The sequence below is a fragment of the Neomonachus schauinslandi genome, chromosome 2 (genome assembly GCF_002201575.2).
Source record: "Neomonachus schauinslandi chromosome 2, ASM220157v2, whole genome shotgun sequence".
NCBI classification, from domain to species: domain Eukaryota; kingdom Metazoa; phylum Chordata; class Mammalia; order Carnivora; family Phocidae; genus Neomonachus; species Neomonachus schauinslandi.
The window spans coordinates 110,346,870-110,373,006 of record NC_058404.1 but is presented as its reverse complement, the minus strand read 5'-3'; the positions used below and the strand labels follow the sequence as shown (position 1 = coordinate 110,373,006).

At 38.1% G+C, this 26,137-nt stretch overlaps 1 protein-coding gene across 1 annotated transcript in view; it reads left to right on the top strand.

The window, feature by feature from the left end:
• ANK2 (ankyrin 2) overlaps positions 1 to 26,137 on the top strand; it is a 220,910-nt gene that overhangs the window by 133,980 nt on the left and 60,793 nt on the right. Inside the window, exons 20-26 of the mRNA XM_044913085.1 lie at positions 1,296 to 1,394; positions 2,329 to 2,427; positions 10,634 to 10,706; positions 12,592 to 12,645; positions 18,722 to 18,866; positions 24,980 to 25,082; positions 25,729 to 25,832. Coding sequence (XP_044769020.1) covers positions 1,296 to 1,394; positions 2,329 to 2,427; positions 10,634 to 10,706; positions 12,592 to 12,645; positions 18,722 to 18,866; positions 24,980 to 25,082; positions 25,729 to 25,832 — 677 coding nt within the window. The remainder of the gene's footprint in view (positions 1 to 1,295; positions 1,395 to 2,328; positions 2,428 to 10,633; positions 10,707 to 12,591; positions 12,646 to 18,721; positions 18,867 to 24,979; positions 25,083 to 25,728; positions 25,833 to 26,137) is intronic.

Sequence of the window (26,137 nt, the reverse complement as noted above, 5' to 3'; positions counted from 1 at the left end):
AGGACACGCAGACTGATAGACTCTCACAAATACAGGGACATCCCCGTGGATGGAAAGGCCACAGCAAAAGCATAGAAGGAACCATGTGGCACCTCCTGTATACAGACAGACACTTTATGTAGACAGGAGTGGCAAAAATGCATGTTGGTCATGCATGAGGCAGCAGTGACACGAGATAAAAAGGACATATACTCCTACAAGTTTATGGTGTGAATAGGCTACTCAGAACTTAGAACCCAAACAACGGATAAAATTTTATCAGGGTGAGGCAGGTAGATAATAAAAAAAAGTTGTCGGATACCCATTGGCTATCATGATCCACACAGGTTCTGAACCTAGAATGATTGCAAAGAAATTACTTAACTGTTATTTTCCATTTCATCATCTCTGAAATGGGAAGAAAACATTTATTCAATCATTTATTCATTCACTCAGTCACTCATGATTTTTGAGACACCTCCTTTGTACCAAGCACCCTCATTTTTAGGATGACAATAAAAATTAAAAGACAACTACAAGGTCTGGCATCTGACACAAAATAAATGTTCAATGAATGATATTAATGTTTTGTTCGCCTCCAAGGATTCCAGTGCCATGTGTTTAATTAACGTGAATACGCAGCCAACCTTCGCCGTACCCTCCAACCACCAGAGTTCTGAGCAAGATTGGCTGCGCACTAACCTCAGTAGCAATTCCTCACAAATCATGGATTGCAGAGCTTTCATCGAAACTTCCAGTTTAGACCAGAATGTTAAAAAGAACTTCATTTTGTGGCCCACTCAGCATCCAATGAAATCTTCCGTTCTCTAAGCGTGCCCTTCTTTGACCAAAGCCGATTCAGATTTACCTCCATTGATTTAGAATCCCTAAAGCTGGCGCAAAGATTATTAGAAAAGTCATGAAGGGCAGTGTGGTTTGTATTACCGTCTGCAGCTTTCAGTTAAAAACATGTTACTTTCTTTTTCCCCAGGGAAGAAATGATAACGCTCTTTTGTCATTATAAATCTCTCAGCATACCCGTTTTTAATGCTAATTAAACTATAATAAGAGCTGTAATTTGGAGTTTGTTAGTCTTCCTATTTCATCAACTAGTCTTTTCGCTTTGTTTAGCGGACCATAAGGCGAGAGGGAGGGTTTGTTGCTGAGAAATGGGGTTGGTGGGGAAACTGAGCTCCAAATAAACATCCTTGATGGTTTCGTTGTAAGTAATACTAAGAAACTCAACATGAAGGCTGACCTAGTTTTCCTTCTCCTGCTGCAAATCCTGCTGGGTCCATGGCCACCGTCACCTACAGAACGGCTACACGCCTTTGCACCAGGCCGCCCAGCAGGGCCACACGCACATCATCAACGTCCTGCTGCAGCACGGGGCCAAGCCCAACGCCACCACCGCGGTAAGCCAGGCGCCGGCCCCCCGCACCACGCGGCCGCCGCCGCCGCTTCCCCCTGCTCGCCCGCCCCGGCGGCCCCTTGTCTGAGCCGGGTTCCGACACATTCCCCTTTCGATAAGCCCCCAGCACTCCGGAAAGCCCGGGATTTCTGGGAAGCCTTTCCCGAAATCAGCGTGACTTCTCCGGCAGCGCTTCCCGGGAAGGGAGAGCAGTCGGCCTGCCTCGGCCGTCTCTCTCGGGGGAACGGGGCCCTGCGCTTAGGCTGCTGGAACGTGCTCTGCGTCCAGCTGGTGCTCAGATGTGAGCGCGACTCCACCCCGCCCTCTCGGCCTTCTTAAGGGAGCCCGGCTGGCGAGGCTGCTGGCTTAGACAAAGCTCCTCGGGACGTGGAGCCATTGAAATGTAAACTAAGCGGTGCAATTAAACAAACCGGGATCCCCCAGTGGCCGGCGCTGGAGCTGGAGTTCCTTGCTTGTGTTATTTTGCTGCACTGTGAGCTTCTGCACAGCTGCTGCTAAATATGTGACTGAGTTCCCCGTGGTAACATCTTACCTGCAGCAGATGGCCTGACCTCTGACGAGGAGTAGCAGTCCTCGGTACTGCCTGATAATTTTTGGAGGCTGCATCCTCAGTTCAAGAGGTACTTTCCTAAACACAGTGGAATATTTGTAGAGATGTTTGACAACCTCAGGGTTAAAGCGTCAAGTGCTTCTTATTAGAAGAGCAGGCAGATGCAGCTTGTTGTTACCATGGTGACCCGGGCTATAGTCTAAAGAAGTTACAAAGAGATTCAGATGTAATGGTAAAAACTAGTGATTTTCCTAAGCTGTGCCTTGTTTTGGAAGGAAATGCTGGCTCATGGGGAGAGCCGGTGAGCTCATTGGCTCACAGCACAGTCCTCCCTCTCAGTTCTCACTCTTTCTTTCACTCTCTTCAGAATGGCAACACCGCCTTGGCGATTGCTAAGCGTCTGGGCTACATCTCCGTGGTCGACACCCTGAAGGTTGTAACGGAGGAGGTCACCACCACCACCACGGTGAGTAGAAGGAGCTGATGGGCTTTGGTTCCATTGTCTTGGCTTTCAAGCCACATACTTTTGCACTTATAAAATGTGTTGAACTTTTGGTTTGGAACTTCTTTGGGTGAATATACATACAGTACACCATGGAAGTATGTGGAGGTAAGTGCATTTACACAACTAATATGGGGGTTTTAGCTTCCTTTCGTTAACATAAATCCATATAAAATGTAAACGTAATTGTATAATATTTAGTTCCTTTTTCTCCGACTGCTTCTTTTGGGGGGGGGGGCTGCTCTGCCCTTTCACTGTAGTGGGGTGTGACACCTACCACTGGGAAAGTGGTAGGACACTCCAGAGCAAACTGCTGATCTTAGTCAGGAGGTCACGTCAGCCTCTGGAAAGACCCTGATCCTCCTGATACTGTGCTGATGACTGGGTCAAATGCATTCCCGTGAGAACGGTTCCTCCTTACTTTCTTCTTATTTCTGATGATCATTTTTTATTGAAAAAGGAAATTGGTTGTACTTAGTAGGTCAACTGTATCTGTATCATGACAGGGCATATATTTAAAATTTTTTATTTTTGCTGGTTTGAATACGACTGCTGATTCTTTAGGAGGAGCAGGGATCATTGACGGCCTTTGCCAGAGAAACTCCAGGAGAGTGAAGACATGGGAGTCCTAAGGCTCTTGTCCCATTCAATTGGGGCAAAGCTTAGTATATGTGCTGCCGAAGCGAGCACTGGTGCAAAGCTTAAAGGAGGCCTCCCCATAGGGAGACTCACAGCTGAAAGCAGAAGTGCTGTTCTCTTTGCACTTATTTATTAACTTTTTTTCTTAAGCATGGACTCTAAGAACAGCAGCTCTTTAATTTCTCTTTCAAAATAGAAAAATAGAGTGACGGTAGAACATTAGATGTTCTTTAGAGACAGTAAGATCACAAATCTACATAAAATATCTGAATGGGGTTCTAGTAAATGCCTTAGGTTGGAAAGGATGGGTATAGAGTTTTAGAACACTTGTTTCTTTTGACAGATATGTGGAAAAAGAAAGGAATCTTATTCTTCAGACTGACACCAAGTCCCTGTTGACATTGAGGCAAATGGAATACAGTTGGTTTGATGTGAAATTTTTAATAGAGTGGAGTATGATTTATTAATGAACTGTGAGACACAGCCTGAATTTAAATGGGAGAGAATAGTACTGCTTGTTTTCTCAAGCAGAGTCTTAAAACCTTTGGCTAATACACCACAATATTTTTAAAAGATTTAAAGTATGGCTTCAATAAATTATATAGGAGAAAAACAAGTCTTGTCACTACCCATCACTATACTTCTGAGTTGCTCTATATGGCTGAATCTTAATGGCTTTTTCTTACTATAATCATTTTTTATACCAGGAAAATCTTCATATTAGGGACCTATACATATGTGTCTTTATTTGGCATCTTTGAAACAATGTGAAAATCACAGATAAGTGAAGACTGTAGTGGCAAGATTGGCCAAGTACATCTGTTCTTGGGAGTCATGTTTTCTGTAATCTTTATTAGCTCAGATCACTGGTTATCATGTACATACATTTTTATCAAGTGACCACTAGATGGCAAGCTTGCATCTTTTTTTGCTACTTGACTGCTTTTTCTTCCATTCATTTCATTAACTAATTCATTCCTTCAATATTTATTGTATATAAAATATGCTCTGAGCTCTATGCTGAGTGCTGAAGAGTCATCAGTGGTGAAAACATTACCCCCCCCCCCCCCGGCCCCCAAGCAGCTTACAGTTTAATGGGAGTGGAGGAGGAGACTTGCGTTTTATAAGAAAATAAGTTCTTTAACATCAACAAAACTATGGAACTCACATGTTCAGTTTCAAAGAGATCCCAGGCCCATAAACATTACTTAGAGTGAATGACTTTAACTATATAGATCTATATTTGAAAAGAGAAGCAATTAGCTTGCTAAATACTATGACTAAACAAGTTCAGATACCTTTCAGAAATTAGACGTGGAGTCATATCTCTGCCACATCTAGTTTGAGTGGAATACAAAAACTACTTTTAGAGCTCCCTGTGAGCTTTTCTTCTGTTCTGGTAACTATTATTCTCTGCCCTGCCCAGCTGAGCATTTCCCCAATAAAAACCACTCTACTTAGAAATCAAGTTTCTAGGTAAAAAGCTGACAAACAAATATAAAACATAATGGCATGTTTGCTTTTAGTTGGGGTAAGAAGTCATTGTCCACATTAACTAAACAAGTACCCCCTTTGTCTAAATGGTTAATTGTATTGGTAACGTGTTTTGACGCTACCCTATTTTTACTTCCTGACTCTCTTAGAATTGATTCTTAGAATTGAGTTTTATTGTTTTGTGAAATTGTTTGGGGTGAAGGATTGAAAATATGAACTTATTCCTGTCTCTTATGTGAGCCTTCTTACTTTGCACTTCCTCTCTTTGGGAAGAGATTTTCATTCATACTTTTTTTTCACATAATGATATTAATGGTATTGAAAATGAGTATTTAGTGATTACAGATATGGCAGGCATTGAGGCTAGATCTAGGATTCAAATTTAGGTTGTCAGATTCTAAAGTCCATGTTCTTAACCACTCTGACATTACTGATCTTGGCTTTACTAAATGTAGCTTTTTTTTTTTTTTAAGATTTTTTTTATTTGGTGGAGACAGAGATATCGAGGGCAGGAACACAAGCAGGGGGAGTGGGAGAGGGAGAAGCAGGCTTCCCGCCGAGCAGGGAGCCTGACGCGAGGCTGGATCCCAGGACCCTGGGATCATGACCTGAGCCAAAGGCAGACGCTTAACAACTGAGCCACCCAGCCACCCACTAAATGTAGCTTAACATGAATTTTGTGAAAGAGGTGTTTTCACCTAGTTTTCTATTAAAAACAACCTACCCAAATAGTGCTTTTGGTTGATTTCCATGGAGGCATCATATTCAATATTATTTTCTAAAGTAAATTTGGAATTGCTCACTGGTGATGGGCCGATATAGCACACTAGACAAATAATTATGTAAAATCAATAAAATTAAATTTAGTTTGATGTTATTACCATTTAAATGTAATTACAGTTACACAACTAAAATACAAATCTCACATCATTGGATTTGTTCGATGTGCCTTTGAGCAGCTGTGTGAGTTCTCTTCCGTCAAAGAAAGTTTCCTGTGCTAATCCTCCTTCCGAAGTTCTTTACCCCAAAGTATGAATAAAGTCATTGTGTAGGGAGAAGAGGAAGGCAGCAGTCTGTAAAGGAGAAACCACTGCTTCAGAAATTTTTGAGACATTTTGGAATTGTGGTTTGTTTCCTTAACCTTTGCTTTTCTAACTTTACTTTTGGGAACCCAGCAGGGGATATGAGGCAGTTTAGCATTCTCCCAGGATTACAGTCATTGTGTGTTTGCTGGAATGGGCATCAGAGTGCGTGGGACACATTTCTGGCAGTAGAAGCCACCAAGCTCAATTGCCTAAGGCAGTTTGGAAGACCGAGATAGTACTCACCCCTCTACTTATTAATCAGCTGTCATCGAGTATTTGTATTATTTGCATAATTTTGAAATGATCATGGTTTAAGTTGCATATAATCATTGATATGTAGACCCCAAATTACTAAAATAAAAATGACATCATAAATTGCTGAATAAACTACTAAAATAAAATGACATTTTATTTATATTACCATTTAAAGAGTAGGGAAATTTTTGACAGTTAAGAAATGTAAATATTCAAAGTCCTAAATCTTATTTGAGGCTCTAAGTCAGTTAAAATGGGAATCATAGAAATAGCAGTGCAGTAAATCTACCTGAAGTCATTGGACACCTCTTGAGGTGGAGTCAAGATCTTTTCTTTGAATATAGGTCCACTGACTAGAAGGAGGCTAAATGATCATTCTTGCACAAAGAACATCGATATTACATACTATATCCTATAAAACCTATATCTTGATAGTATTCATCCTGTATATACATATATATTTTAAAGATTTATTTATTATTTTTTAGAGAGCATGCACGGGGATGGGGAGGGGCAGAGGGAGGGAGAGAATCTCAGGCAGACTCCCTGCTGAGCATTGATCCTGACACAAAGCTGCATCTCAGGACCCTGAGATCATGACCTGAGCCGAAATCAAGAGTTGGACACAACGGACTGAGCCACCCAGGCACCCCAAATTCATCCTGTATATTATCTTAAAGTGACACTATTCTGAGTGCAGAACCTTTTTAAACTTTTGACATACTTTTTTTTCCCTCATCTGCTTTAATTGTCTCAACTACACCTAATTGAGTACAAATTATTTTTGGTGACTCACCTTTGTTGAGATTTCCAAACCATTTACATTAGTTTTTGTAGAAAAATATTTACATACTGTTTAAATTATTATAGACATTCTATTAACATGTATAATTGGTATAAATACGTTTGGGAACAAAACCAAATTTAGCCTGTTGCCCCACTGATGGGAGCCATTGTGTGTGGGCATTAGAAGGTAGCATATTAGCCAAGATCACTCATCACGCTGGGGTGACTTGGTGAGTATGTGATACAAAGGAAATAGTTGGCGAGGGGTGCGGGCCAAGTGGAGGCCGGCTACGCACACTTCCTTTTGCGTAAAACAAACCAGATATTATCTATTTACAAACAGCACGTTAAGGATTCATGTTTTATTTTTTACATCTTTTCCACATCACAATAAATATTAAAAACTCATTATTAAGGCTTCCATCTATCTTATCCTATTTGTATTGCCGTATTATCTGATTTAATTACATACTATTAAATTTGTGCATAGTACACTACCCATTTTAACTTTGAAGTGGTTTCTAATCTTGACTATAAACTCTTAGGTTCTATAGCAGACGGAGTTGCCCATGATCATTTAATTATATCTTTGTTTTCTATGTACTATTCAGATGCATTTGTATAAAGCCATATTTATATTTTGATAATCAAGTTTTCAAAGTTCACTCCATTTTAAAGGAAAATATATATCTCTTATAACATTACTCATGAGTAGGAAGACTTATTTATCATCCATTCAACAAATATTTATTGATGGTCTTCTAAAGGTCAGTGCTACATCATGAACAAATGCATACTCACTACATTGCATATAGAGGGCATTTTTATGATCTATAACAGAAAAATATCTGTGACCAGTGTGATCACTGTGTGGTACTTTTTCTGTTGCCACATATATTTGCTGGTAATAACTTTGATAGTATTCAGTGACCAAACTAAAGCAATGGTATTTCCACTCTTAGAAATTCCAGTCCACTCTTAGAAATTTAAGGAAATTATAGTCCTATTATCAGTGTCTGAAAATATAAATTAAGTACGTCAGGCAATAGAACTTATTTAAAAAATATTTCCATCACTTATTTTCAAATAGAGAAGCATCTTCTTGTGAAATGTTTCCTAAGAAGGGCAAATACTCTAGAACATCTCCGTAAAATAAACTTTCTGGTGTAGTCTAATATGGTAGATATCCCTTCACATGTTTGAATCATTTTATTTACACTGAGAATCTTATAAAAAAAAAAGTTTCAGAAAAAGCTTAATAGGTTATCATTAGCTTAATAGGATGTCACTGTCTGTCCTATATTTTAAATGCAAATCACTTGCTGTAATTTATACACTTTTCCAAATGGGTTGCAATTTGAGCTGCATGATAGATCCATCTGAGCAACTTTTTCATAGCTGAGCCCTCAGGGATTCTGACTTAATTGTTCTGTGATGGTATCCAAGTGATGGTATTTTAAAATTTTCTCTAATAATTTTAATATGCAGCTAGAGTTGAAAACCATGGATATAGAACACAGGTTTTAATTTATCCATGTTAAATTTATAAATTAATTACTATTAAGATAAGTAAATGAGGGGGCGCCTGGGTGGTGCAATCGGTTAAGCATTGGACTTGGTTTCGCATCAGGCCATGATCTCAGGGTTGTGAGATTGAGCCCCGCATCCAGCTCTGCGCTCGGTGTGGAGTCTGCTTCAGATTCTCTCTCCTTCTACCCCCTCCTGCTCATGTTGTCTTTCTCTTTCAAATAAATAAATAAATCTTTAAAAATAAAATAATTAAGTGATATAATAGTCTTCTTAAGTTTAAGAAATACTTATTGACCAGCTATTATTATGCAGAATTTTTAATGGATGCTTTTGTCTTTCCTGAAGTTTAGTTTTCAGTGAATAAGACATTACAGAATTATTTAAACATCATAAGCAACATGCAGGAAAGCTGAATTCAATACTTCAATCTCCAACTGTGCCTTCATCAGGATAACATGAGACTTTCCTTACTTTCTCAGTTTCTTCCCATTCTTTGTTTTATCACCCCAAAGAAAATCTATTTAGTTGTTATGTGGATTTTATGTATATTTTGCCTAATTATGTATCATTGATGTATTTGATATATATTTGAGAAGCACCTGCTAGGTTTCAGGTTCTGTGGAAACAAACTGACCCTTCAATGACTCACTCTCTCATGTGGGAGCAGATAAGGCACAGACCCTTGTGTATGGTGTGGTGTATCCCATGTCATCAGATAATCACAGTGAAACAGACTCATCAGGGAGGATTGGGGAATGTCTCTCCAAGAAAATTACATCTACTATGAGCCAAGAAAAGAGGTAGAAGAATATTTCTGGTAAAGGAAAGAATATATGGAAAAACTTAGAGGTGTAAGAGGATGTGACCTGGGGACACGGCTGCAGCATGGAGAGAGAGAGGAGGAGGCCTCCATGCCTCTCCTTACTACATCACCCGGCTCTTCTGAGCCACTTTGTCTGGCTTGTTTTCTGAGGAAATGGGGAATAACTGAAAGGGCATGTAGTGTCACATTATGATTTCATCAGTCCCTCTTGACACACGGATATTATACAGGTAGATATGAATATATTTTCAAAGTAGTTGAATTTCCTCGTAAATCTATTTGAAGTTCTCTACTGCTTTGGGAAAGAAAAGAAGTTGGTGCCATTCAAAAAAGTCTGTAGTATCCATGTAGCAAAGCTTAAAAACCTAAGACAACCTGTTTACCCCTATATTTTAGTGACTTTAGTTGAAGATTTGACTTATTTTGAGAGATTAGGTTTTTAGAGTTTCCGAAACGATGCCACTCAGTGCACTTACTACATTTTCAGTGCAGACACTAGAGATAGGATTTGAGACTTGACAGTCTGTAGGTGATATTTAAAGTAGTGTGATTTGTTTTTTGTTTTTTTTTTTTTAAATCACTGTGGTATCCCTGGTTGTCTATAACAGTGCCAGCATGTGGTAGGTGCTCAAAATGTTTCTTGAGTGCCTGAATGACTAAAAAGTTCAGAGGCTCTTCAGTTTTAAGATGAATTTAATATTGAATTACAATTATAATAATGATGTTACACTAGCTGATATTTATTGAGTGCTAACATAGTCCAAGCACTGTTCTTAGAACTCGTATGTATATTATTTCATTTAATCTTCATAACAATTTTATGAAGTAGTAGTATTATCCCTGTTTTATAGATGAGAAAATTGAGAAATAAGGAACTTGTTAAGAAATGACAAAGTTAGAATTTGAACCCAGGCAGCCAGTCTCCAGAATCTGGTCTCTTAACCTTACATCTCCCATCAGGAATGGAAGGCAGTGAACTTGGCAACTCTGGGGTGCCTTTGTGGAAGGCGAATAAGCAACAAACCAGAATTGTAGACCAATGAAACGGTCTACAATTTGATTGACTCTCTACTCTTGATCCTCTGATCCCAGAAGAGATGCATCACGTTTTCCGCCCAAATAGTTTGTCTTTCACATTGTTTACAACTTCTTTTCCAATGGCTTTGTTTTTAATAAATTACGTATGTTCATTGCTTCTTTTTAAAGCTTTTCTGGAGACATTACTTAGTTCATTTTAGGGAAGCCCTGAAAACATTCGTCTGCTTTCTTAATATGACTAATTATTAATGCCATCATTAAAGAATTTATTTTTTAAATAGGAACTCAAAATAATGAACTTCTTCTTGTACAACTTCACTGGGATCAATCATCATTTATCTTCAGAAAGAACAAATGAATTTTCATGGAACAGAATAAGCTTCCAGAACATACATGTAGGAAGATGAAATGATCAGGGACTGATGGCTTGCTGATGCTATCCACGTGACCTCCTCTGTGATTCTTTTCTCTTTTGTTTGATTTTAACTTGCGTATTAATGATTTTTTTTTTTCTTTCCAGACTATCACTGAAAAACACAAGCTAAATGTTCCTGAGACGATGACTGAGGTTCTTGATGTTTCTGATGAAGAAGGTAAGATTTTTATTTGGTCTCCATTGTCTTACACAAAGACAAGCCGTCCTTTTCCTCAGGGACTAAGCTGGTACAGTGGGTGTGGGTGACAGCCTCTTAACATTTAAAGTCACTTTTTCACCTCTGTTTCAAAACACCTACTTTTGTCCTTTGGGGAAAGAGGATAGTGATTAGTCTATTTTCAATGGGTGTTATCTTTAATGTCTTACTAAATAACAGAACTGGAAAAGGGGAAAGACACTGGAAATTGGCCATCTGTTAAAAACACCTACCTGATAATACAATTATTATTAATACGTGTTTTAGTTATGTTAACATACTTTTTAAAATTAAAATGCCTCAAAGTGAAAGACTTTGAAGTATATTCTCTCAATGGTATATTGAGAAATCTCTGTTTCTGATTGGTTCAAATGATCAGAATAAATCATAAGTCCAGAGGAGAGGAGGCTTAGATGAGGTTAAAAATAGCATGTAAGTCATACTAATTCAACGTAAGAATTTGATTCTTTAAGTCATAAAATATGCTCTGTATAGTTTTAGAGTTGATAAAAATTATCTAAGGTAGTGGATTTCAAACGTTGAGAAGCCTGTTGCTCTAAAAGGAGTACAAGGGACTGCCTGGCGTGGGGATGGAGCATTGTGCTGCAGGGTCTGTCCCTCCACGAGGGTTTCTGGCTCCTTACCTCTACTTCAGTTAGAGCAGTTGACTTTTCTTGAACAAAAAAATCTGCCAAAAAATCATGAATGCAGCAAATGAGGTATGTAGCCAAATTTCAATAGTACCGCTTTTGGTCAAATGTATATGTTTGAAAAATTATTGCCATAAAGAATAGTACTAGTTAAAACTTGCCACACACTGGAGAAGGTCCAAACACTCCCCACTGCAGGCAAAGAGAAACTCTGCCGAGACTAATCTGAGGGAAAGAGCAGCCAAAACCCAACAGCAGAGTGCACACAGCACACACCAAAGACATTTCCTGAAGCACCAGGCCCTGGACAGTGTAGGACCTCTTCTTCTTTTTTTTTTTTAAAGATTTTTTTTTTTCTTAATTTTATTTATTTGTCAGAGAGAGACAGAGTAAGAGAGCACAGGCAGGGGGAGCAACAGAGGGAGAGGGAGAAGCAGACTTCCCGCTGAGCAGGGAGCCCGATGAGGGACTCCATCATGGGACTCCGGGATCATGACCTCAGCCGGCGGCACTCGCTTAACAACTGAGCCACCCAGGCGCCCTCTATGACCTCTTCTTAATACAGCATTACTCTCAGGAGCAGGAAACCTAACAGGCTTTCCTAATACACACAAGACAGAGATCTAGACAAAATGCCAAGTTGGAGGGACTCATCTCAAAAGAAAGAACAAGAAGAGGGCACGGCCAGGGATCTAATTAAACCAGATATAAGTAATACGCCTGAACCGGAATTTAAAATAACAACCAGAAGGACACTAGCTGGGCTTGAGAAAAGCATAGAAGACACTAGGGAGTCCCTCACTGCAGAGATAAAAGAACTAAAAAACTAGTCAGGTTGAAAAGAATAGTACTATTCTCAATAATAATTGCTTTTATTGAGAAATAGTAAAAGTAGATTTTTAGGTTCTTCAAGATGTAATCAGAAGGTGAAATTTTACATTGAGGTGTCGTTATTTGGAACTAGTTCGTTCACCGATTGGTAATAGGCACTGAGTTATCTCAGCTTTTGTAAGAACTTATGACAAGAACGAAAAAATGTTTGGTCAGTGCGTTATTATAAGTAAATTAATAATTGCCAAAGTTAGCATTTCCAAGTATTATAATAATTTTGTGTTCCATCCTAATACTTGCCAGCTAATTTTAGTATTCATATATGTACATCATATTTTGTTTTGTGGGATCATCTTTCTTAACAGCCTTTAAACAGTTCGGTGACAACTTTATTGATGGGGAAGCACTTAGTGATTCAGGTACCTTTAGAGGAAGTTATTGGAGTGAAAGCTTTGCTTTTAATTTTTCTTAACTGGATAGAAGCAACTTGCTTAATATTTAAATCTGGGTGCCTACTACTAATCTGTTTCTTTTGAAATAGCATGGAGTTGTATATGTATGCATGTGAGTGTGTAGATTTTATTAACTTGGAAGCTTAAAACCATAAATTGCTTATCCTATTAATGATTTTGCTGCTGTTGTTGAGACCTATTAGTATCATTAAATTTTCTAATGAGCATCATATAAATATTTTACCAAAACTAATCTCTCTTCTAAGAATACACAGAGAAAAAAATAATTCTTTGTAAGTTGACATTTAACTACCATGAACCTGTTAAAATTAAGACTGCTTGACTGAATGTACTTCATATCATTCTTGGCTGAAGATAAGTTTTAGATGTGGTTAAAAAATATGTGAAATTGATAGTTATAATGTGATTTTTGAAGGTAGCTAGGAATAAAAATAACCCTTAAAATTATTTAGGAGGAGCTTCAGCATATAGGGAAAAATGAATAATATAAAATATTCTATCTACCAAGAAGGATCCAAAGTGCATGTGGTATCACTTGAAGCAAACTTCTTACATGCAAATCTAAATTTATAAATCAAATAAATTAGAGTGATTATTTAATTTAAAAATAGTTTATTTCCTAAATAATTGTTAAATAATTCCAGTGCCAATGCATTCAAAGTATTGAGTGGGATTAAAGAAATTCCATTTATATAAAATAGCTTTTTGGACCTGCTCATTGCCTAATATAAGATCTAGCTATAATATCCTGTATACTTTTATTAAAACTGTTATAGATTAGAGTTTTTAGTGATAAGAAGTCTTGCTTTTAGAGGAATATTGGCTAATGATCAAGAATATCTTTTATGGTGAGAGAAGAAGCTTTGCTTCCTTTAGACCTAGCCAAAAACTTAATAACATATTTTTCCCCAGAAAGAAATTCAAGTTGAAAAATTTTTATGTATACAATATATTTGAGTATTGTGAAGTGACTTTTAGTGCTAAGAATTAGTATAAAGAAATTTGGCTGGTTGATATTGCCAACGCTTCAATGTTTTATGGGCTTAAAATGTTTTCATGGAACCTACCATTCATATGGACAAAGTGCAGCCACATGTATTTTAAAGGTATTAGCCAATTCTTGCCTTTTTTTTTTTTTTTTACATCTCTTCTGTTTTGATAGTATTATCAATACTCAAAAGAATATTCAAGCCAAGTATAGATGTCCTTTCAGGCTAACTTGGTATAGTAATCAGGATATCCGCTCATGAATCCAATCAACAGATAGTAAAAGTGATGTTACAACTGTGTGTAAAGTTCTATCACTGCTATCATTGGGGCATCAGAGGTGAACACAGGGCATGCCTTTATGCCTTTATAGACGGGGAGATAATGTAGAAGTTAAATGAAGTATAACAGAAGGCACTATGTCATCCACATTTCATATCTGCCTTGGGAGCTAGGGAAGGAGAGACCTAGCACAGTCCCGTGGACTTGCCAAAACTGAGAGATTAATAGGAAGGTGGCACAGGTTTTAGAGAGTGGGGAAGGAACAGTATGGAAGGTCCTGAGAGGCGAAAGCACGAGAGAGAGACACAGAGTGGCAAAATAATCCAGTCATTCGATTTGGCTCATGCATTAAAACATACTGGGCTTCACTGTGAATGTTTGAATTCTTAACTGAAAAGTCTGGGAAATTAGGATATATTAAACATTTTGATTAATGATTGAAACAAATCTGATTTTCACAAAGATTAAACCAGCAGTGATACACTAAAGGAGTGTATTAGGAAGAAATTGGAAGGAAGCACATATATTTGACAGAGGAGAAAACATTTACTAAACATCCACAATGCTAGGTACATTGTCTCATTTAATTCCCATAGCATCCACATGAGCTAGGCTATTGATTTCCCCTCATTTTTTTTCAGGTGAGGAAAGGCTCACCTGAACAGGACGAGACTAAGACTTAAACACATTAAGTAGTTTGCTCCACAGTACACAGCTATTAAGTGGTAGATGGGGAATGTAAACCCAGTATGAAAGCTGTTATAATAGCTCAGTCATACTATAAATAAGTCCTGATGGAACAACATGGCAGAGAAATGGAAGGAAAAGATAGAAATGGGAATTCAACCTGAGTATTGTACCGTGCAGATGAAAACACAGCTGTAAATGTAATCCTCTACATCTTCATAGGATCATGAGCTGAGCCCTACCTTTGCTGACTCAGCTCCACAGCAGTAAGTTATATGGTGGGGCTCAGGGGTGATAACACTTATGTAACTAAAATACCTGTAGAAATGTGACCCATGTGTCCCACATACTCAAAGGTTTGTGCATGGATGGTTTGTACAAACTCCTCCACTGGTTCTCTGGAATGATGTGTACTAATGATAATCAAGAGAACTCCAGAATGGCTGAGTGTTACGATGAAATGTAGAGGAACCATCTATTATCTCCTTTTGTCACACTTTGGCTGTGAATTCTTGACAGTGGGGCTCCTCACTTCCTCCTTGTATGACATGACAGATACTTCATCTAACTATGGATCTTTTTCATAATAAGAGTAGAGTTAGTCTTCCCAAATGTTAACAAGTTCACATTTTTTTTTTCTGGAAATAATTTAGACTTATATCCAAACCAGACAATGCCTGTGTTTTGGTAAACTGATTCAGAGAATTGTTCTTAGAATTTTTTTTCTCCCAGAAATAAACAAAGGGGTACCCCAACTTATTTGACTCATAAAAATACTCCTATGTAAAGATTTACCAATTACATAAGAGGAGGGAAGTAGTAGAAACAATTAAGTCCTACAAGGCTTATAATAAGATGTCTAGCCTTGATTTGATCACTGTTTAGACACTAACTTTCTTCCTGGACTTTTTGCCATTGCTCACCATCATGAACGTTGACTTTTGCCAAGTTACTTCGGGTAGTATTCTCTAAATAAGTAATGCGTATTACTCTTTTATTCTCACTGTTTGTATTGCCCTCCATGAACCCTTACACACGAGCCTCTCACCTAAAGTAGTGTCAACCTCTGCCTACTAAAACTGAATCCAAACAAATGATCAGCTCCAATTCCTTCTTCAGTGACTCCTTCTCCAGCTTCACTGAATTTCCTAGGAATATCACAAGAAATTACCACAAACTTGGTGGCTCAAATTTATTCTCTCACAGTTCTGGGAGTGAAAATTTGATGGCGGCACCATACCAACCTCTGATACTCTAAAGAAGAGTCTTTCTTGTCTCTTCCAGCTTCCAGTGGCTGTCAGCGATCCTTGGTGTTTGTTCCTTGGCTTGTAGACACATCACTCCAAACTCTGCTTTCATGTGGCATTTTCCTCTGTGTCTCTGTCTAAGAACACTCTGATTGGAGTTACCCAATGTGATCTCATCTCAGTCCTTAATTTAGTTACATCTATAAAAGCTCTATCTCCAGAAAAGGCCCTATCCTCAGATTCCAAATGGAAGTGAAATTTGGGGGGGATGCTACTGAACCCCCCCACACCATCCTAAAGTGATCTCTGTCCTCTGACCTTTTTGGTTCTTAAAGTTGACCAACATCATGCATTTTGTGTTTGACTGTAGTGTTATCTGTAGATTGCTGTTATTGCCACATCTTGCTTTGTGAGGGAACACTTTTTTTTTTAAGTTTTTAAAAAGATTTTATTTATTCATTTGAAAGAGCGAAAGAGAGAGCACAAGGAGGGGGAGAGGCAGAGAGAGAGGGAGAAGCGGGTTCCCCGCTGAGCAGGGAGCCTGAGATGCGGGACTCGATCCCAGGACCCCGAGATCATGGCCTGAGGTGAAAGCAGACACTTAACCTTCACCCAGGTGCCCCTTTTCACTTTAAAGAAGAAAATATATGTAAGGGTGGGCAGGAGACCCCTTTAATAAACATAATTTTAAAAACTTTACTCATGTTTTCCTTAGAGCTATCAGATTTATGAATATTTAAACACAGTACAATTATATTTCTTTCTTTATGATATATACATTTAAAAATATTTTTGTAGGGGCACCTGGGTGGCTCAGTCAGTTAAGTGTCTGCCTTCAGCTGAGGTCATGGTCCCAGAGTCCTGGGATTGAGCCCCACATCAGGCTCCCTGCTCAGCAGGGGGGTTTGCTTCTCCCTCTCTCTCTCCCTCAGCTTGTGTTAGCTCTCTCTCTCTCTCTCTCAAATAAATAATTAAATAAAATCTTTAAAAAAAAGAATATTTTTGCATAAATGAAATTGAGCTCATATTTCATTGATGTGTCACACTTTCGCCATTTTGTATTAATAAAAACAATAGGTAGCAATTAGTATATTCTGGCACTTGATTACACATTCTTATATGTTATTTAATTCATACAACTACTGTGTGAGATAGATTATTAGTATCATTCCCATTTACTAGTTGTGGAAATTGAGGCTCTGGAAGATTAACAGGCCAGTAAATAACAGAATTAGAATTTGAATCCAGGTCTATCTGATTCTAAAGACTCAACTTTTAATTAATACTCTGTGTAGCCTAACTCATTATGCTAAAATGCAATAAAGATCTAGTGGTGTCACTGAAGGAGCCATGAAAATATTTTTAATGATGAGACTTATTATAACTGTCAAATGTTAAATGCATTCACTTTGAGACAAAAATCTAATGGTTAATAAATTATATCTCCACTTACTAGAAGGTCTTTTTTTTTTTTAATCTGTCATTAGTTTTAAGTAATTTAAAGAGCTAATAATCCTTTTATATATACCTGAGATCTTAAGATCATATATATAGACAAACAGTGAAATGTCAAAGACATATATCTTTCTTACAATTCTTTAATGCTGTACCTTTATAAATTAGTGCTGATTTAGAACAATTATTTGAAACAAATGAGTATAGAATAATGAATATTTAACTTAGTTTATAGGAATGAAGTACATTCCTTCAAATTGTCCTTTACATAGATCATCAGGCTTAAAGTGTGTGATTAGTGTCTTAAGGAGTCATCAAAAATAGTTTCTCTCAGCTATATTATTTATTTCTCCATGTCAGCATATTAACAGCATACAGAGCACTTCTGTGAATGAGGTATTACTTATTGACTCACCTGAAAAAGATATTTTTGAAAGCATTCTATTCCTAGTCACAGGCAGGGAATGTACCCTTACCATTTGATCTTCTAAATATGAGCTACCACACTTAGTCATCTCTTTCTGCTGCTACTTGATTACTTAATTCTCTATTTTCCCTGTCGTTCACCTTTGGGAAGCCACCTAGTTTCCAACAAAACATCCTTTTTATGCTCTGTAATGTTTTTAAAATTAAATTCCAGGTTGTTTATTAAAATGTCACAATCTGCTCACTTTGTTCTAGTATTCTTTCCCTAATGTGCATATCTTGTTAATCCTATAAATCATATCCCTCCACATACTATATCACATATTTTAGAGCAGTAGATATTTCTTTCTATTTTTTGTTAAGGTTTTATTTATTTGTTTGAGATAGAGATAGAGCACGAGCCAAGGTGGTGGGGGACAGGGAGAGGGAGAAGCAGACTCCCCCACTGAGCAAGGAGCCCGATGCGGGGCTCCATCCCAAGACCCTGGGATCATGACCTGAGCTGAAAGCAGCCGCTTAACCGACTGAGCCACCCAGGTGCCTGGAGCAGTAGGTATTTCTTAGCATATTGCCAATGACACGAAGAGACTGTTAATGCCAGACATTATGTACAAAATTATTGGAACTATGTCTAGAAGTTGAGTAGTCTACATAGTGAACTATGTTAAATAGTACAAGCTATAAACCAGCTATGGTAAAAAAAAAAATGAGTAAAGAAAATGGATATTAAGAGAATTACAATTCAGGTAATTCTTTCTTCTTGGTAAGCACTTGGAAAATGGGTCAAATATTGTTTCTCTAAGTTTTAGCACTTTGTGGTTGCATGTGTTCTGTTTTCTTCGGGTGTGCGGTGTTCCGGTGATGCCATGCTGTTCTGATGTTTTTTCATGATCATCATCCTATTTTGTAGTTAATACTAATCCTCTGATTGCTTCAAGGTGATGACACAATGACAGGCGATGGGGGAGAATACCTTAGGCCCGAGGATCTGAAAGAACTGGGTGATGACTCACTACCCAGCAGTCAGTTCCTGGATGGTATGAATTACCTGCGATACAGCTTGGAGGGAGCACGCTCTGACAGGTATTCACCGAAAGCTGACATTGGTATCAGCCAGAAGGCAATGCAACACTTTTTCATGATGATAATAAAAAAAAGTAGACATAATTATTGATACTTAGCAGGTACTGCCCTGCTCTCAGCATGTTGTATCTCGAGCAACATTAAGTGCCTATTTTAAAGAACAGGAAACAGGCCCAGAGAGATTAAGTAACTTAATAAAAGTCAAACAACTAGTAAGAAGCAGAGCAATGATAAGTAAAGAGCTCTCTACATTTCAGTATAGTGTTTGTAATCATTTACCACTTTTTTCTCTAGGCAATTAAAAAGGACTGTTTTACCTTATGGGTATTTTTGTTAGTGGCATAAATTCTGTGAATAAAAGTATTTTGTGAAGAAGGATGAAAAAGAAACAAATTCAGGAGGAAAATGCCTGAAACTGACTTTTTCATGAAAAAGAATTAGACCAAAATCCTCCAAGATCTTGAATACAAAAGCAGTCTGAGCAAATTCTGAAGGAGCACAGGCTTTATAGACAAATCTGAAGAGGTTCATGTCATATTCTGAAGTATAAAATCAATGTTATTTTCTGATTATTACTAACTAGCACAACTGGTATTTGTTATTTTTTGAGGCAAGCTGAATAAGAACATCCCATGGTACCTCATCAAAGGATTGACTGCCAATTTCAGTTAACATATGGTTGTCCATATAGTGTAATGTTTTTCACTAATCAGTAATCTTAGGTTTATAGTTTTAGTCTTGGCTGTATTCTAAGCTGTAGTTAACACATTCATAGTCTAAGAAATAAATACCTTAAAACGTAGTTAATTCTAAATGGATAATTAGCAAAAACAGATTTTTCTTGGGGTTTTTCCTTGAGCATCAGTGCCTCTTCCCTACTTTTTTTTCTTTCTTTTTTTTTTTTTCCCCGAACAATTCAGTGTGCATGTAATAAGTGCCTTTCTGGGCTGGCTTTGTGGTGGGTGCTAGAGATACAAATGTGACCAGGACATGATTGTTAAAATCATAGTCTGATGGGATGTGAGAGAAACTAGGCTAGTGGTACCCACAGAGTACAACTAAAGCCCTGGGGCTCAGGTTTCCTGGAGGAGATGAGGCCAAACTGAGATACAGTGATGGGTAATGATGGTGAGGAAAGGTAGGGAGGGCATTTGAAGCCTTAATGAGATCATGAGCAAAGGCTCATGGTGTATGAGAGAAAGAATAGTGCAGTATTGGTAGAGTATAGGTGTGAAGGAGGGGAGATCTTGTCCGCATTTTGGATGGATCCCTCTGACTGTAAACTTAAATGATGAATTTTAGAGGAGAGTTGTCAAAGGGCCAAACCTGGCAGTTGCAAACATCTGAAAAACTATTGTAGGAATATTAGCTGAAGCTGTTAAGAGAAGACTTGACCTTTAACCTTGGTGGTAGCAATCATGGAGAGAATTTGGGAAATGACAAATTTGAGAGCATATCTATGAGGTAAAAGCAGCCAGATTTGGTGATGGATTTCTTGGGATGGGTGAAGAGGAAGATGGTTAGATTGACCCTGTGGCTTTGATGATGTAGATGGAGGGTGGTCCTTGGGGTCAAGAGAAGGAAGAGCCACTCGGGGTGAGAGTGGGGCGACTGGTGATGGGACCAGTGTTTTATATACTGGATTCTGACATACAGATAGATTTGGACATCACAATCTGAAATTCTTAGGAAAAGATTTCAAATTTCGATAAAATGAAATTTATGGCTTTACACAAATTCATAATAACCTATAAATAATCATATCACTATCAGAGAAAAAACCCTTCATTTTCAACATGGTCTATTTTATCAAGTTCTTGATCTGATCCTTTTTCCTTCTTTGAAAGTACTAGGTTAAGGAAACTTTAGAACAATACTTTCTATTAAACAGGTTCATGGTATGATGATTCTACTTAAACTGAACACTTATCAGCATGTAAAGATGCGGATATGAAACAAACAAACCATGGTCTGTTCTCCAGGTCCACACTAGCATTTTGAGAACCCCAGATTGTATTCATGATCTCCAACATGGAATTACAGGCAACATCTCATTTTCATGGATTTCTTGTTTCACTGATTTTTAAAAAATTTTCTTTATGTAATTCAATGGGAGTTTTCTTTTTTTGGTAACCATTTTTACTTTTCGTTATTTATTTGGTATGCTTTCAATAGTACCATGCCCAGGTAGGTATTAAATAGCATGAAAACACTGTGAAACTTCCTGAATACATTCACATTTCCCTGCTTTCTGTTCAATGTGTGTGTGTGTGTGTGTGTGTGTGTGTGTGTGTATGTATGTATGTGTTGGCAGGAGGTGCTTATATTCTAGAATTATGGATTTATTCTCAAATTAGGATTTTCATGTATTGAATTGAATAACTGAGCTAGAAGGGTGAATATATTACTAGAATACAAGTCGAAGACATGCCCCTGGCATGACTTTGTTTAACTGTCACAGCTCCACCTTGTGGTTGATAAAACATTAGCATGGTTTCCCCAAAGGAACCTCATCAGTCTGTGCATGGTTGGAGATGGTAGAAAAACCATTCTGATGCCTAAAATGTACATGGATGCAGGAGAACACAAATCAGAACAATTTAATGTACATGGATAAAAACATATCCAAGTTCTTATTAGTTAGATTTTGTGTCCATTTTATTTTATTATTGCTTACAAATTAAATTTAATGTGAAACGCAAAGTATCAATGAGCCACAGAAGCTTTTCCATGCAATAAAGCAAACACATTGAAATTTTTGGATATTCACTAGTTTAATAGGGTTCAAAAACTTCATTAATTGAACGTCTACTCCTACAGCTTACTAAGATACTGATTATTACATTTTTCAATGAAATTACAGACCACCTATGTCCACAGAGTAGTTTACTGTAGTGCAAAGAAGTAAAATTTAAGACCGTAACATAACTTTTGGCACAACCCTTCATTGAACAGCAAGTACAGACTTATACTCCTATAGATATGTGTTATTATAAATTTATTAACTGAACAGGATGACCTCTGACTTACCGAAAAAGAAATGTGTTGGATTGTGAAGTATTTAACCTTGTTTGTAATGTTTTAAGTCAGGGTAGACAATTTTTTATCCAGAGACTTGAATTTTTCCTGATGTTTGTGCTGGTCATTATTCCATTAGAATAATTTCTCTACTGCTGGAATATTCTAATTTTATTTATTTAAGTAAATTCTATACATCAGAAAAAAGAGCAGTTAGAAACTATAAACATTGATTAAGCATCCAATTTAAAAGAACTGGAAAACACACCCAAAGAAGATAAGAACTTGATTCTAAAGAATAACTGACATCTGCCTGAAACAGATGTTGTTTAAAACAGTTTTGTGCATAATATTTTCTCTTAATGGTCTCCTGAAAATAAGGTACAGACAGTTCATGGCGATAGTTTGAAATAATGGCTCACTTTTAAACCCAATGGATTATGTTTTACATAACCTGATACAATATTTAATGCTTAGCTGCAAATTTATCCTCCTGGAATACAAAATTGATGACATTATAGAGGCAGTAAACAGTAAACCAGAATAAAATCATGGAAGTAGAGATATTTAGGCATAGTTCCAGCTTACTCCTCCTTCCTCCCTCCCTCTGTCTCTCCAACTTTTCTCACTCTCTGTCTCCATATCCTAATATTTTTCTCTCTCTACCCTAATCTCCTTTTTGGTTATAAGTCAATTCTATCTCTTTCTTAGTTTTTCTTCTCCCTCTCTATTTCTTGTCTGTTGGGGCTTTAGGAAAGACAAAAAATAACACCGATACCCCTTTTCCCCACCTGATTCAAACCAATTGAGAGATAGACCTGGGTATCAGATAGATCTATATCACAAATCCACCTTTATTACTGGTATATTGAGTGCAAAATGCGGCTCTGTGCTTGCAGCCAAATGAGCTGTTTCATACCTCATTCCTAAGTAGACAGACATCCACCCAGTTCTGGTCTCTCCCTGAGGGTGAGTTGGGACCTGGCTGCCTCCTTTCAAAGTTTAGACCTTCACAGTGGTGGCAGTTATGTTGTGCGCAGGCATGTCTAGTCCTATATACCTCTTGTTCCTTATGCGTTTGTTCATGCATATCAATTTAGCGCCTTTACATGCATAAAGTTACAATTCAGACCTTTGAATTCTAAAGCCATGGATAGAGATTCAAGGTTAGGCCAGAGTTAATCCTAGCAGGCTGCAGCCTGTTTATGAAGTGCACCATCAAAATCCAACTGCACACCTGTAAAACCAGCCCCAGTATCGGCTGCCAGGACTAAAACCCCTATGGATGGTCTCACTAAGGCGTCTGGGCTGCCCCTGCCTTGGCTGTGTCCGGAGCCTCAGTCTTCTTCAAGAACCTATATAACATAAAATAGTGAATTACCGAATTATATTTAGATTTCGTTTTATTATAAACAAAAATTTATACAAGATCAGACAGTCAACTCCTTTAATTCCTGTCACCTACGTTCTAATATTCCAGGTCTACTTGGGGGGCATAAAAACTACAGCAGAGGGCGCCTGGGTGGCTCAGTTGGTTAAGCGACTGCGTTCTGCTCAGGTCATGATCCCCGAGTCCCTGGATCGAGTCCCGCATCGGGCTCTCCGCTCAGCAGGGAGTCTGCTTCTCCCTCTGACCCTCCCCCCATCTCATGCTCTCTCTCACTCTCTCAAATAAATAATAATTATATAAAAAATTAAAAAAAAAAACTACAGCAGAATAGGATGGAGAAGGCCCTCAAGTACTATGATTGATCTACCAAATGATGATTTCCTCAAAGATAATTGAAGTTGGCTATATCGACAGCTCATAAAAATGACAGTATGTGGCTCACAAAATTAGGTCTATTTGCAAAATGAAAATAGTTTCTACTAAGAAATATGCTAACCTGACACTTAGTCCATAATTCTACAGTGCTTCACTGGCCAAATACCTACTAGCTGAAAGTAAATGAAACTTTGCTTCTATAAATATTGTGAAAGCTTGCATCTCTCTCTTTCTGTATGGGCTTTGGGCTACTATTTTGAATACAGATGTTTAATTCTTGGACTAATGTGTATAAAATACAGCTTGAGATATCAGTCTATTTGTCATTTGATCATACAAATTGATTAGGAAGGAATGAATTGCACTTATGCAAATGTCAAGCTTTACCCATCACATTTGCATATATAATTCAGAACTCGGAAATTCAGGCTTCTCAAATATATAAAGCATCAATTCCCAAGGCCTAAATCCCATGTTGAAGCCAAACCTCGTTTTCGGCTGTGTCTCTGGCGGTTTGTTTCTGTGCTGACAGATGTGTCTGTGTCCTGGGTTGGTGCTTAGAAACGGTTTCTTGTGCTCTTGCATCTTATTGCCACAGCAACCAGCACTCTTTGGTGCCTCACTCACCACACAGAGGACATGCAAAGGGGAACAGTGCTGCCCTTTGAAAGCATTGTTGGAGACACCAGAGACAAACAAGAGGAACTGCACTTCCGCAGGAAGCATGCATCTGGCCACAGTTCATTTCACTCTGTACCTTCCAGGGGAATGCACCCATGGTCAGTCATTCGCAGTTGGAGAGGAGGAGAATGAGGCATGCAGAAAATGGAGAATGAGTGAGGATGAAACCCGTGCTTCCTTTCTGTTCTTTCTGAGGCGGGTCTCGTTCCTCCCCCACTTAATATTTTGCTTAGTTGCAGGGAGATTGACATTTACCACAGATTGAAGCAGTCTCTTCTAGCATAATTTCCTGTGTGAATCTCTTGTCCTGGCAGTAAGTGAGCTGCAGTTTGCTGGTTTCAACGATTTCTGGGGAGAAAATAAATCAGATTAGAAGTATCAGATTTTAACTTCTGGATTCCCTTGTGCCCTTGCCATTGAGTGCTAAGAACCAGTCAAAAGATGTGTTCGTTTAGGTGTTGGACAGAGAGGGAGGGCAACACAGAGACCTGTGTTTCCTTCTCCCACGGTGGCAATTCATGTCCCCCTGGAAGTTGCACTGTTAGCTAATAGCGCGCTTTTTTCACTCTCCCGCTCGGCTCATCCTTCCATCCTCCCAACCCTGCTCCGGCTGTTGGTAAATGACCATGGCCTCCTGCCAACCTACCAGCCTCCGATCCTTCAGTTCCGACAGGTCTCACACCCTGAGCCATGCCTCTTACCTGAGGGACAGTGCCATGATTGACGACACAGTTGTCATCCCCAGCCACCAGGTACGTGACTTTTTACTTTGTCATTTCAGCTTTCTGGAGAGCTTTCGGATGTTCCCTGTTGCCGGAAATGTCCAAAGTTTTTCCATCTGAAAAGAAATCATCTTAATTCAGTTGACGAGCTGGGCTAAGAGTTTGAGGGCTTTTCTAAAGTGAGATACAGCTTGTTACTTCAGCTCTACTGAATTCTTCTGTGGAGATTATATATAAAAATTAACATCTTTATAAAAATCTCTGTTAAAGGAAAAAGTGAGATGGGGTGCATTTAAGATAGAAAATGAAAGGTACAGGTAAAAATACACCTTATATTTAAAATTGTTATCTGTTATCAGAAAACTGTTAGAGGTTGTTATGGAATATTTTAATCTTAGGTGTGATTTTATCAGTTTCAGCTGGTTGGATATAGAGAAGTAGATGTGAATACCTACTCTCTTTCACGATAATTACACAAATGTGGTCTTAGGTCGATAGTATAATTTAAATGGGAATGTATTATAAAACACATTTTAAATGGCTCGGTCTTACATCATATTTTTACATGAAAAGATGGTAATATCACCTTCCTGTGATAACTACTTTTTAGAGTTCACTATGTTTTATTTAATTGAAGGAAAGTATTTTTATTAAATCCAGTGTTCTTTGTATTTAGGTGTCAACTCTAGCCAAGGAGGCAGAAAGGAATTCTTACCGTCTCAGCTGGGGCACTGAGAACTTAGACAACGTGGCTCTTTCTTCCAGCCCTATTCATTCAGGGTGAGGAAATCAATATTATGTATCCAGATCAAGAGGTAAAAAGAGATGAGCGTGAAAATAACAGCTTTGTCCAGTAGCTTTAGCTGGTGACTAGCTTACAGGGGAAGTGACCTTTGTTTAAACTTGTAAATAACAATGCTTTATCCAGTGTGGACTCTACCTGCACAAATGGACGAGCAAAAAGGGTTGAATTCAGCATAGAAAAACCATTGTCTTAAAAGAACTAGTAGAATTGCATCAGACAGCTTGCTAACTAACCAGAATATACCAGTGGGCTCCTTACTATTCATTTTGTCTTAAAGACA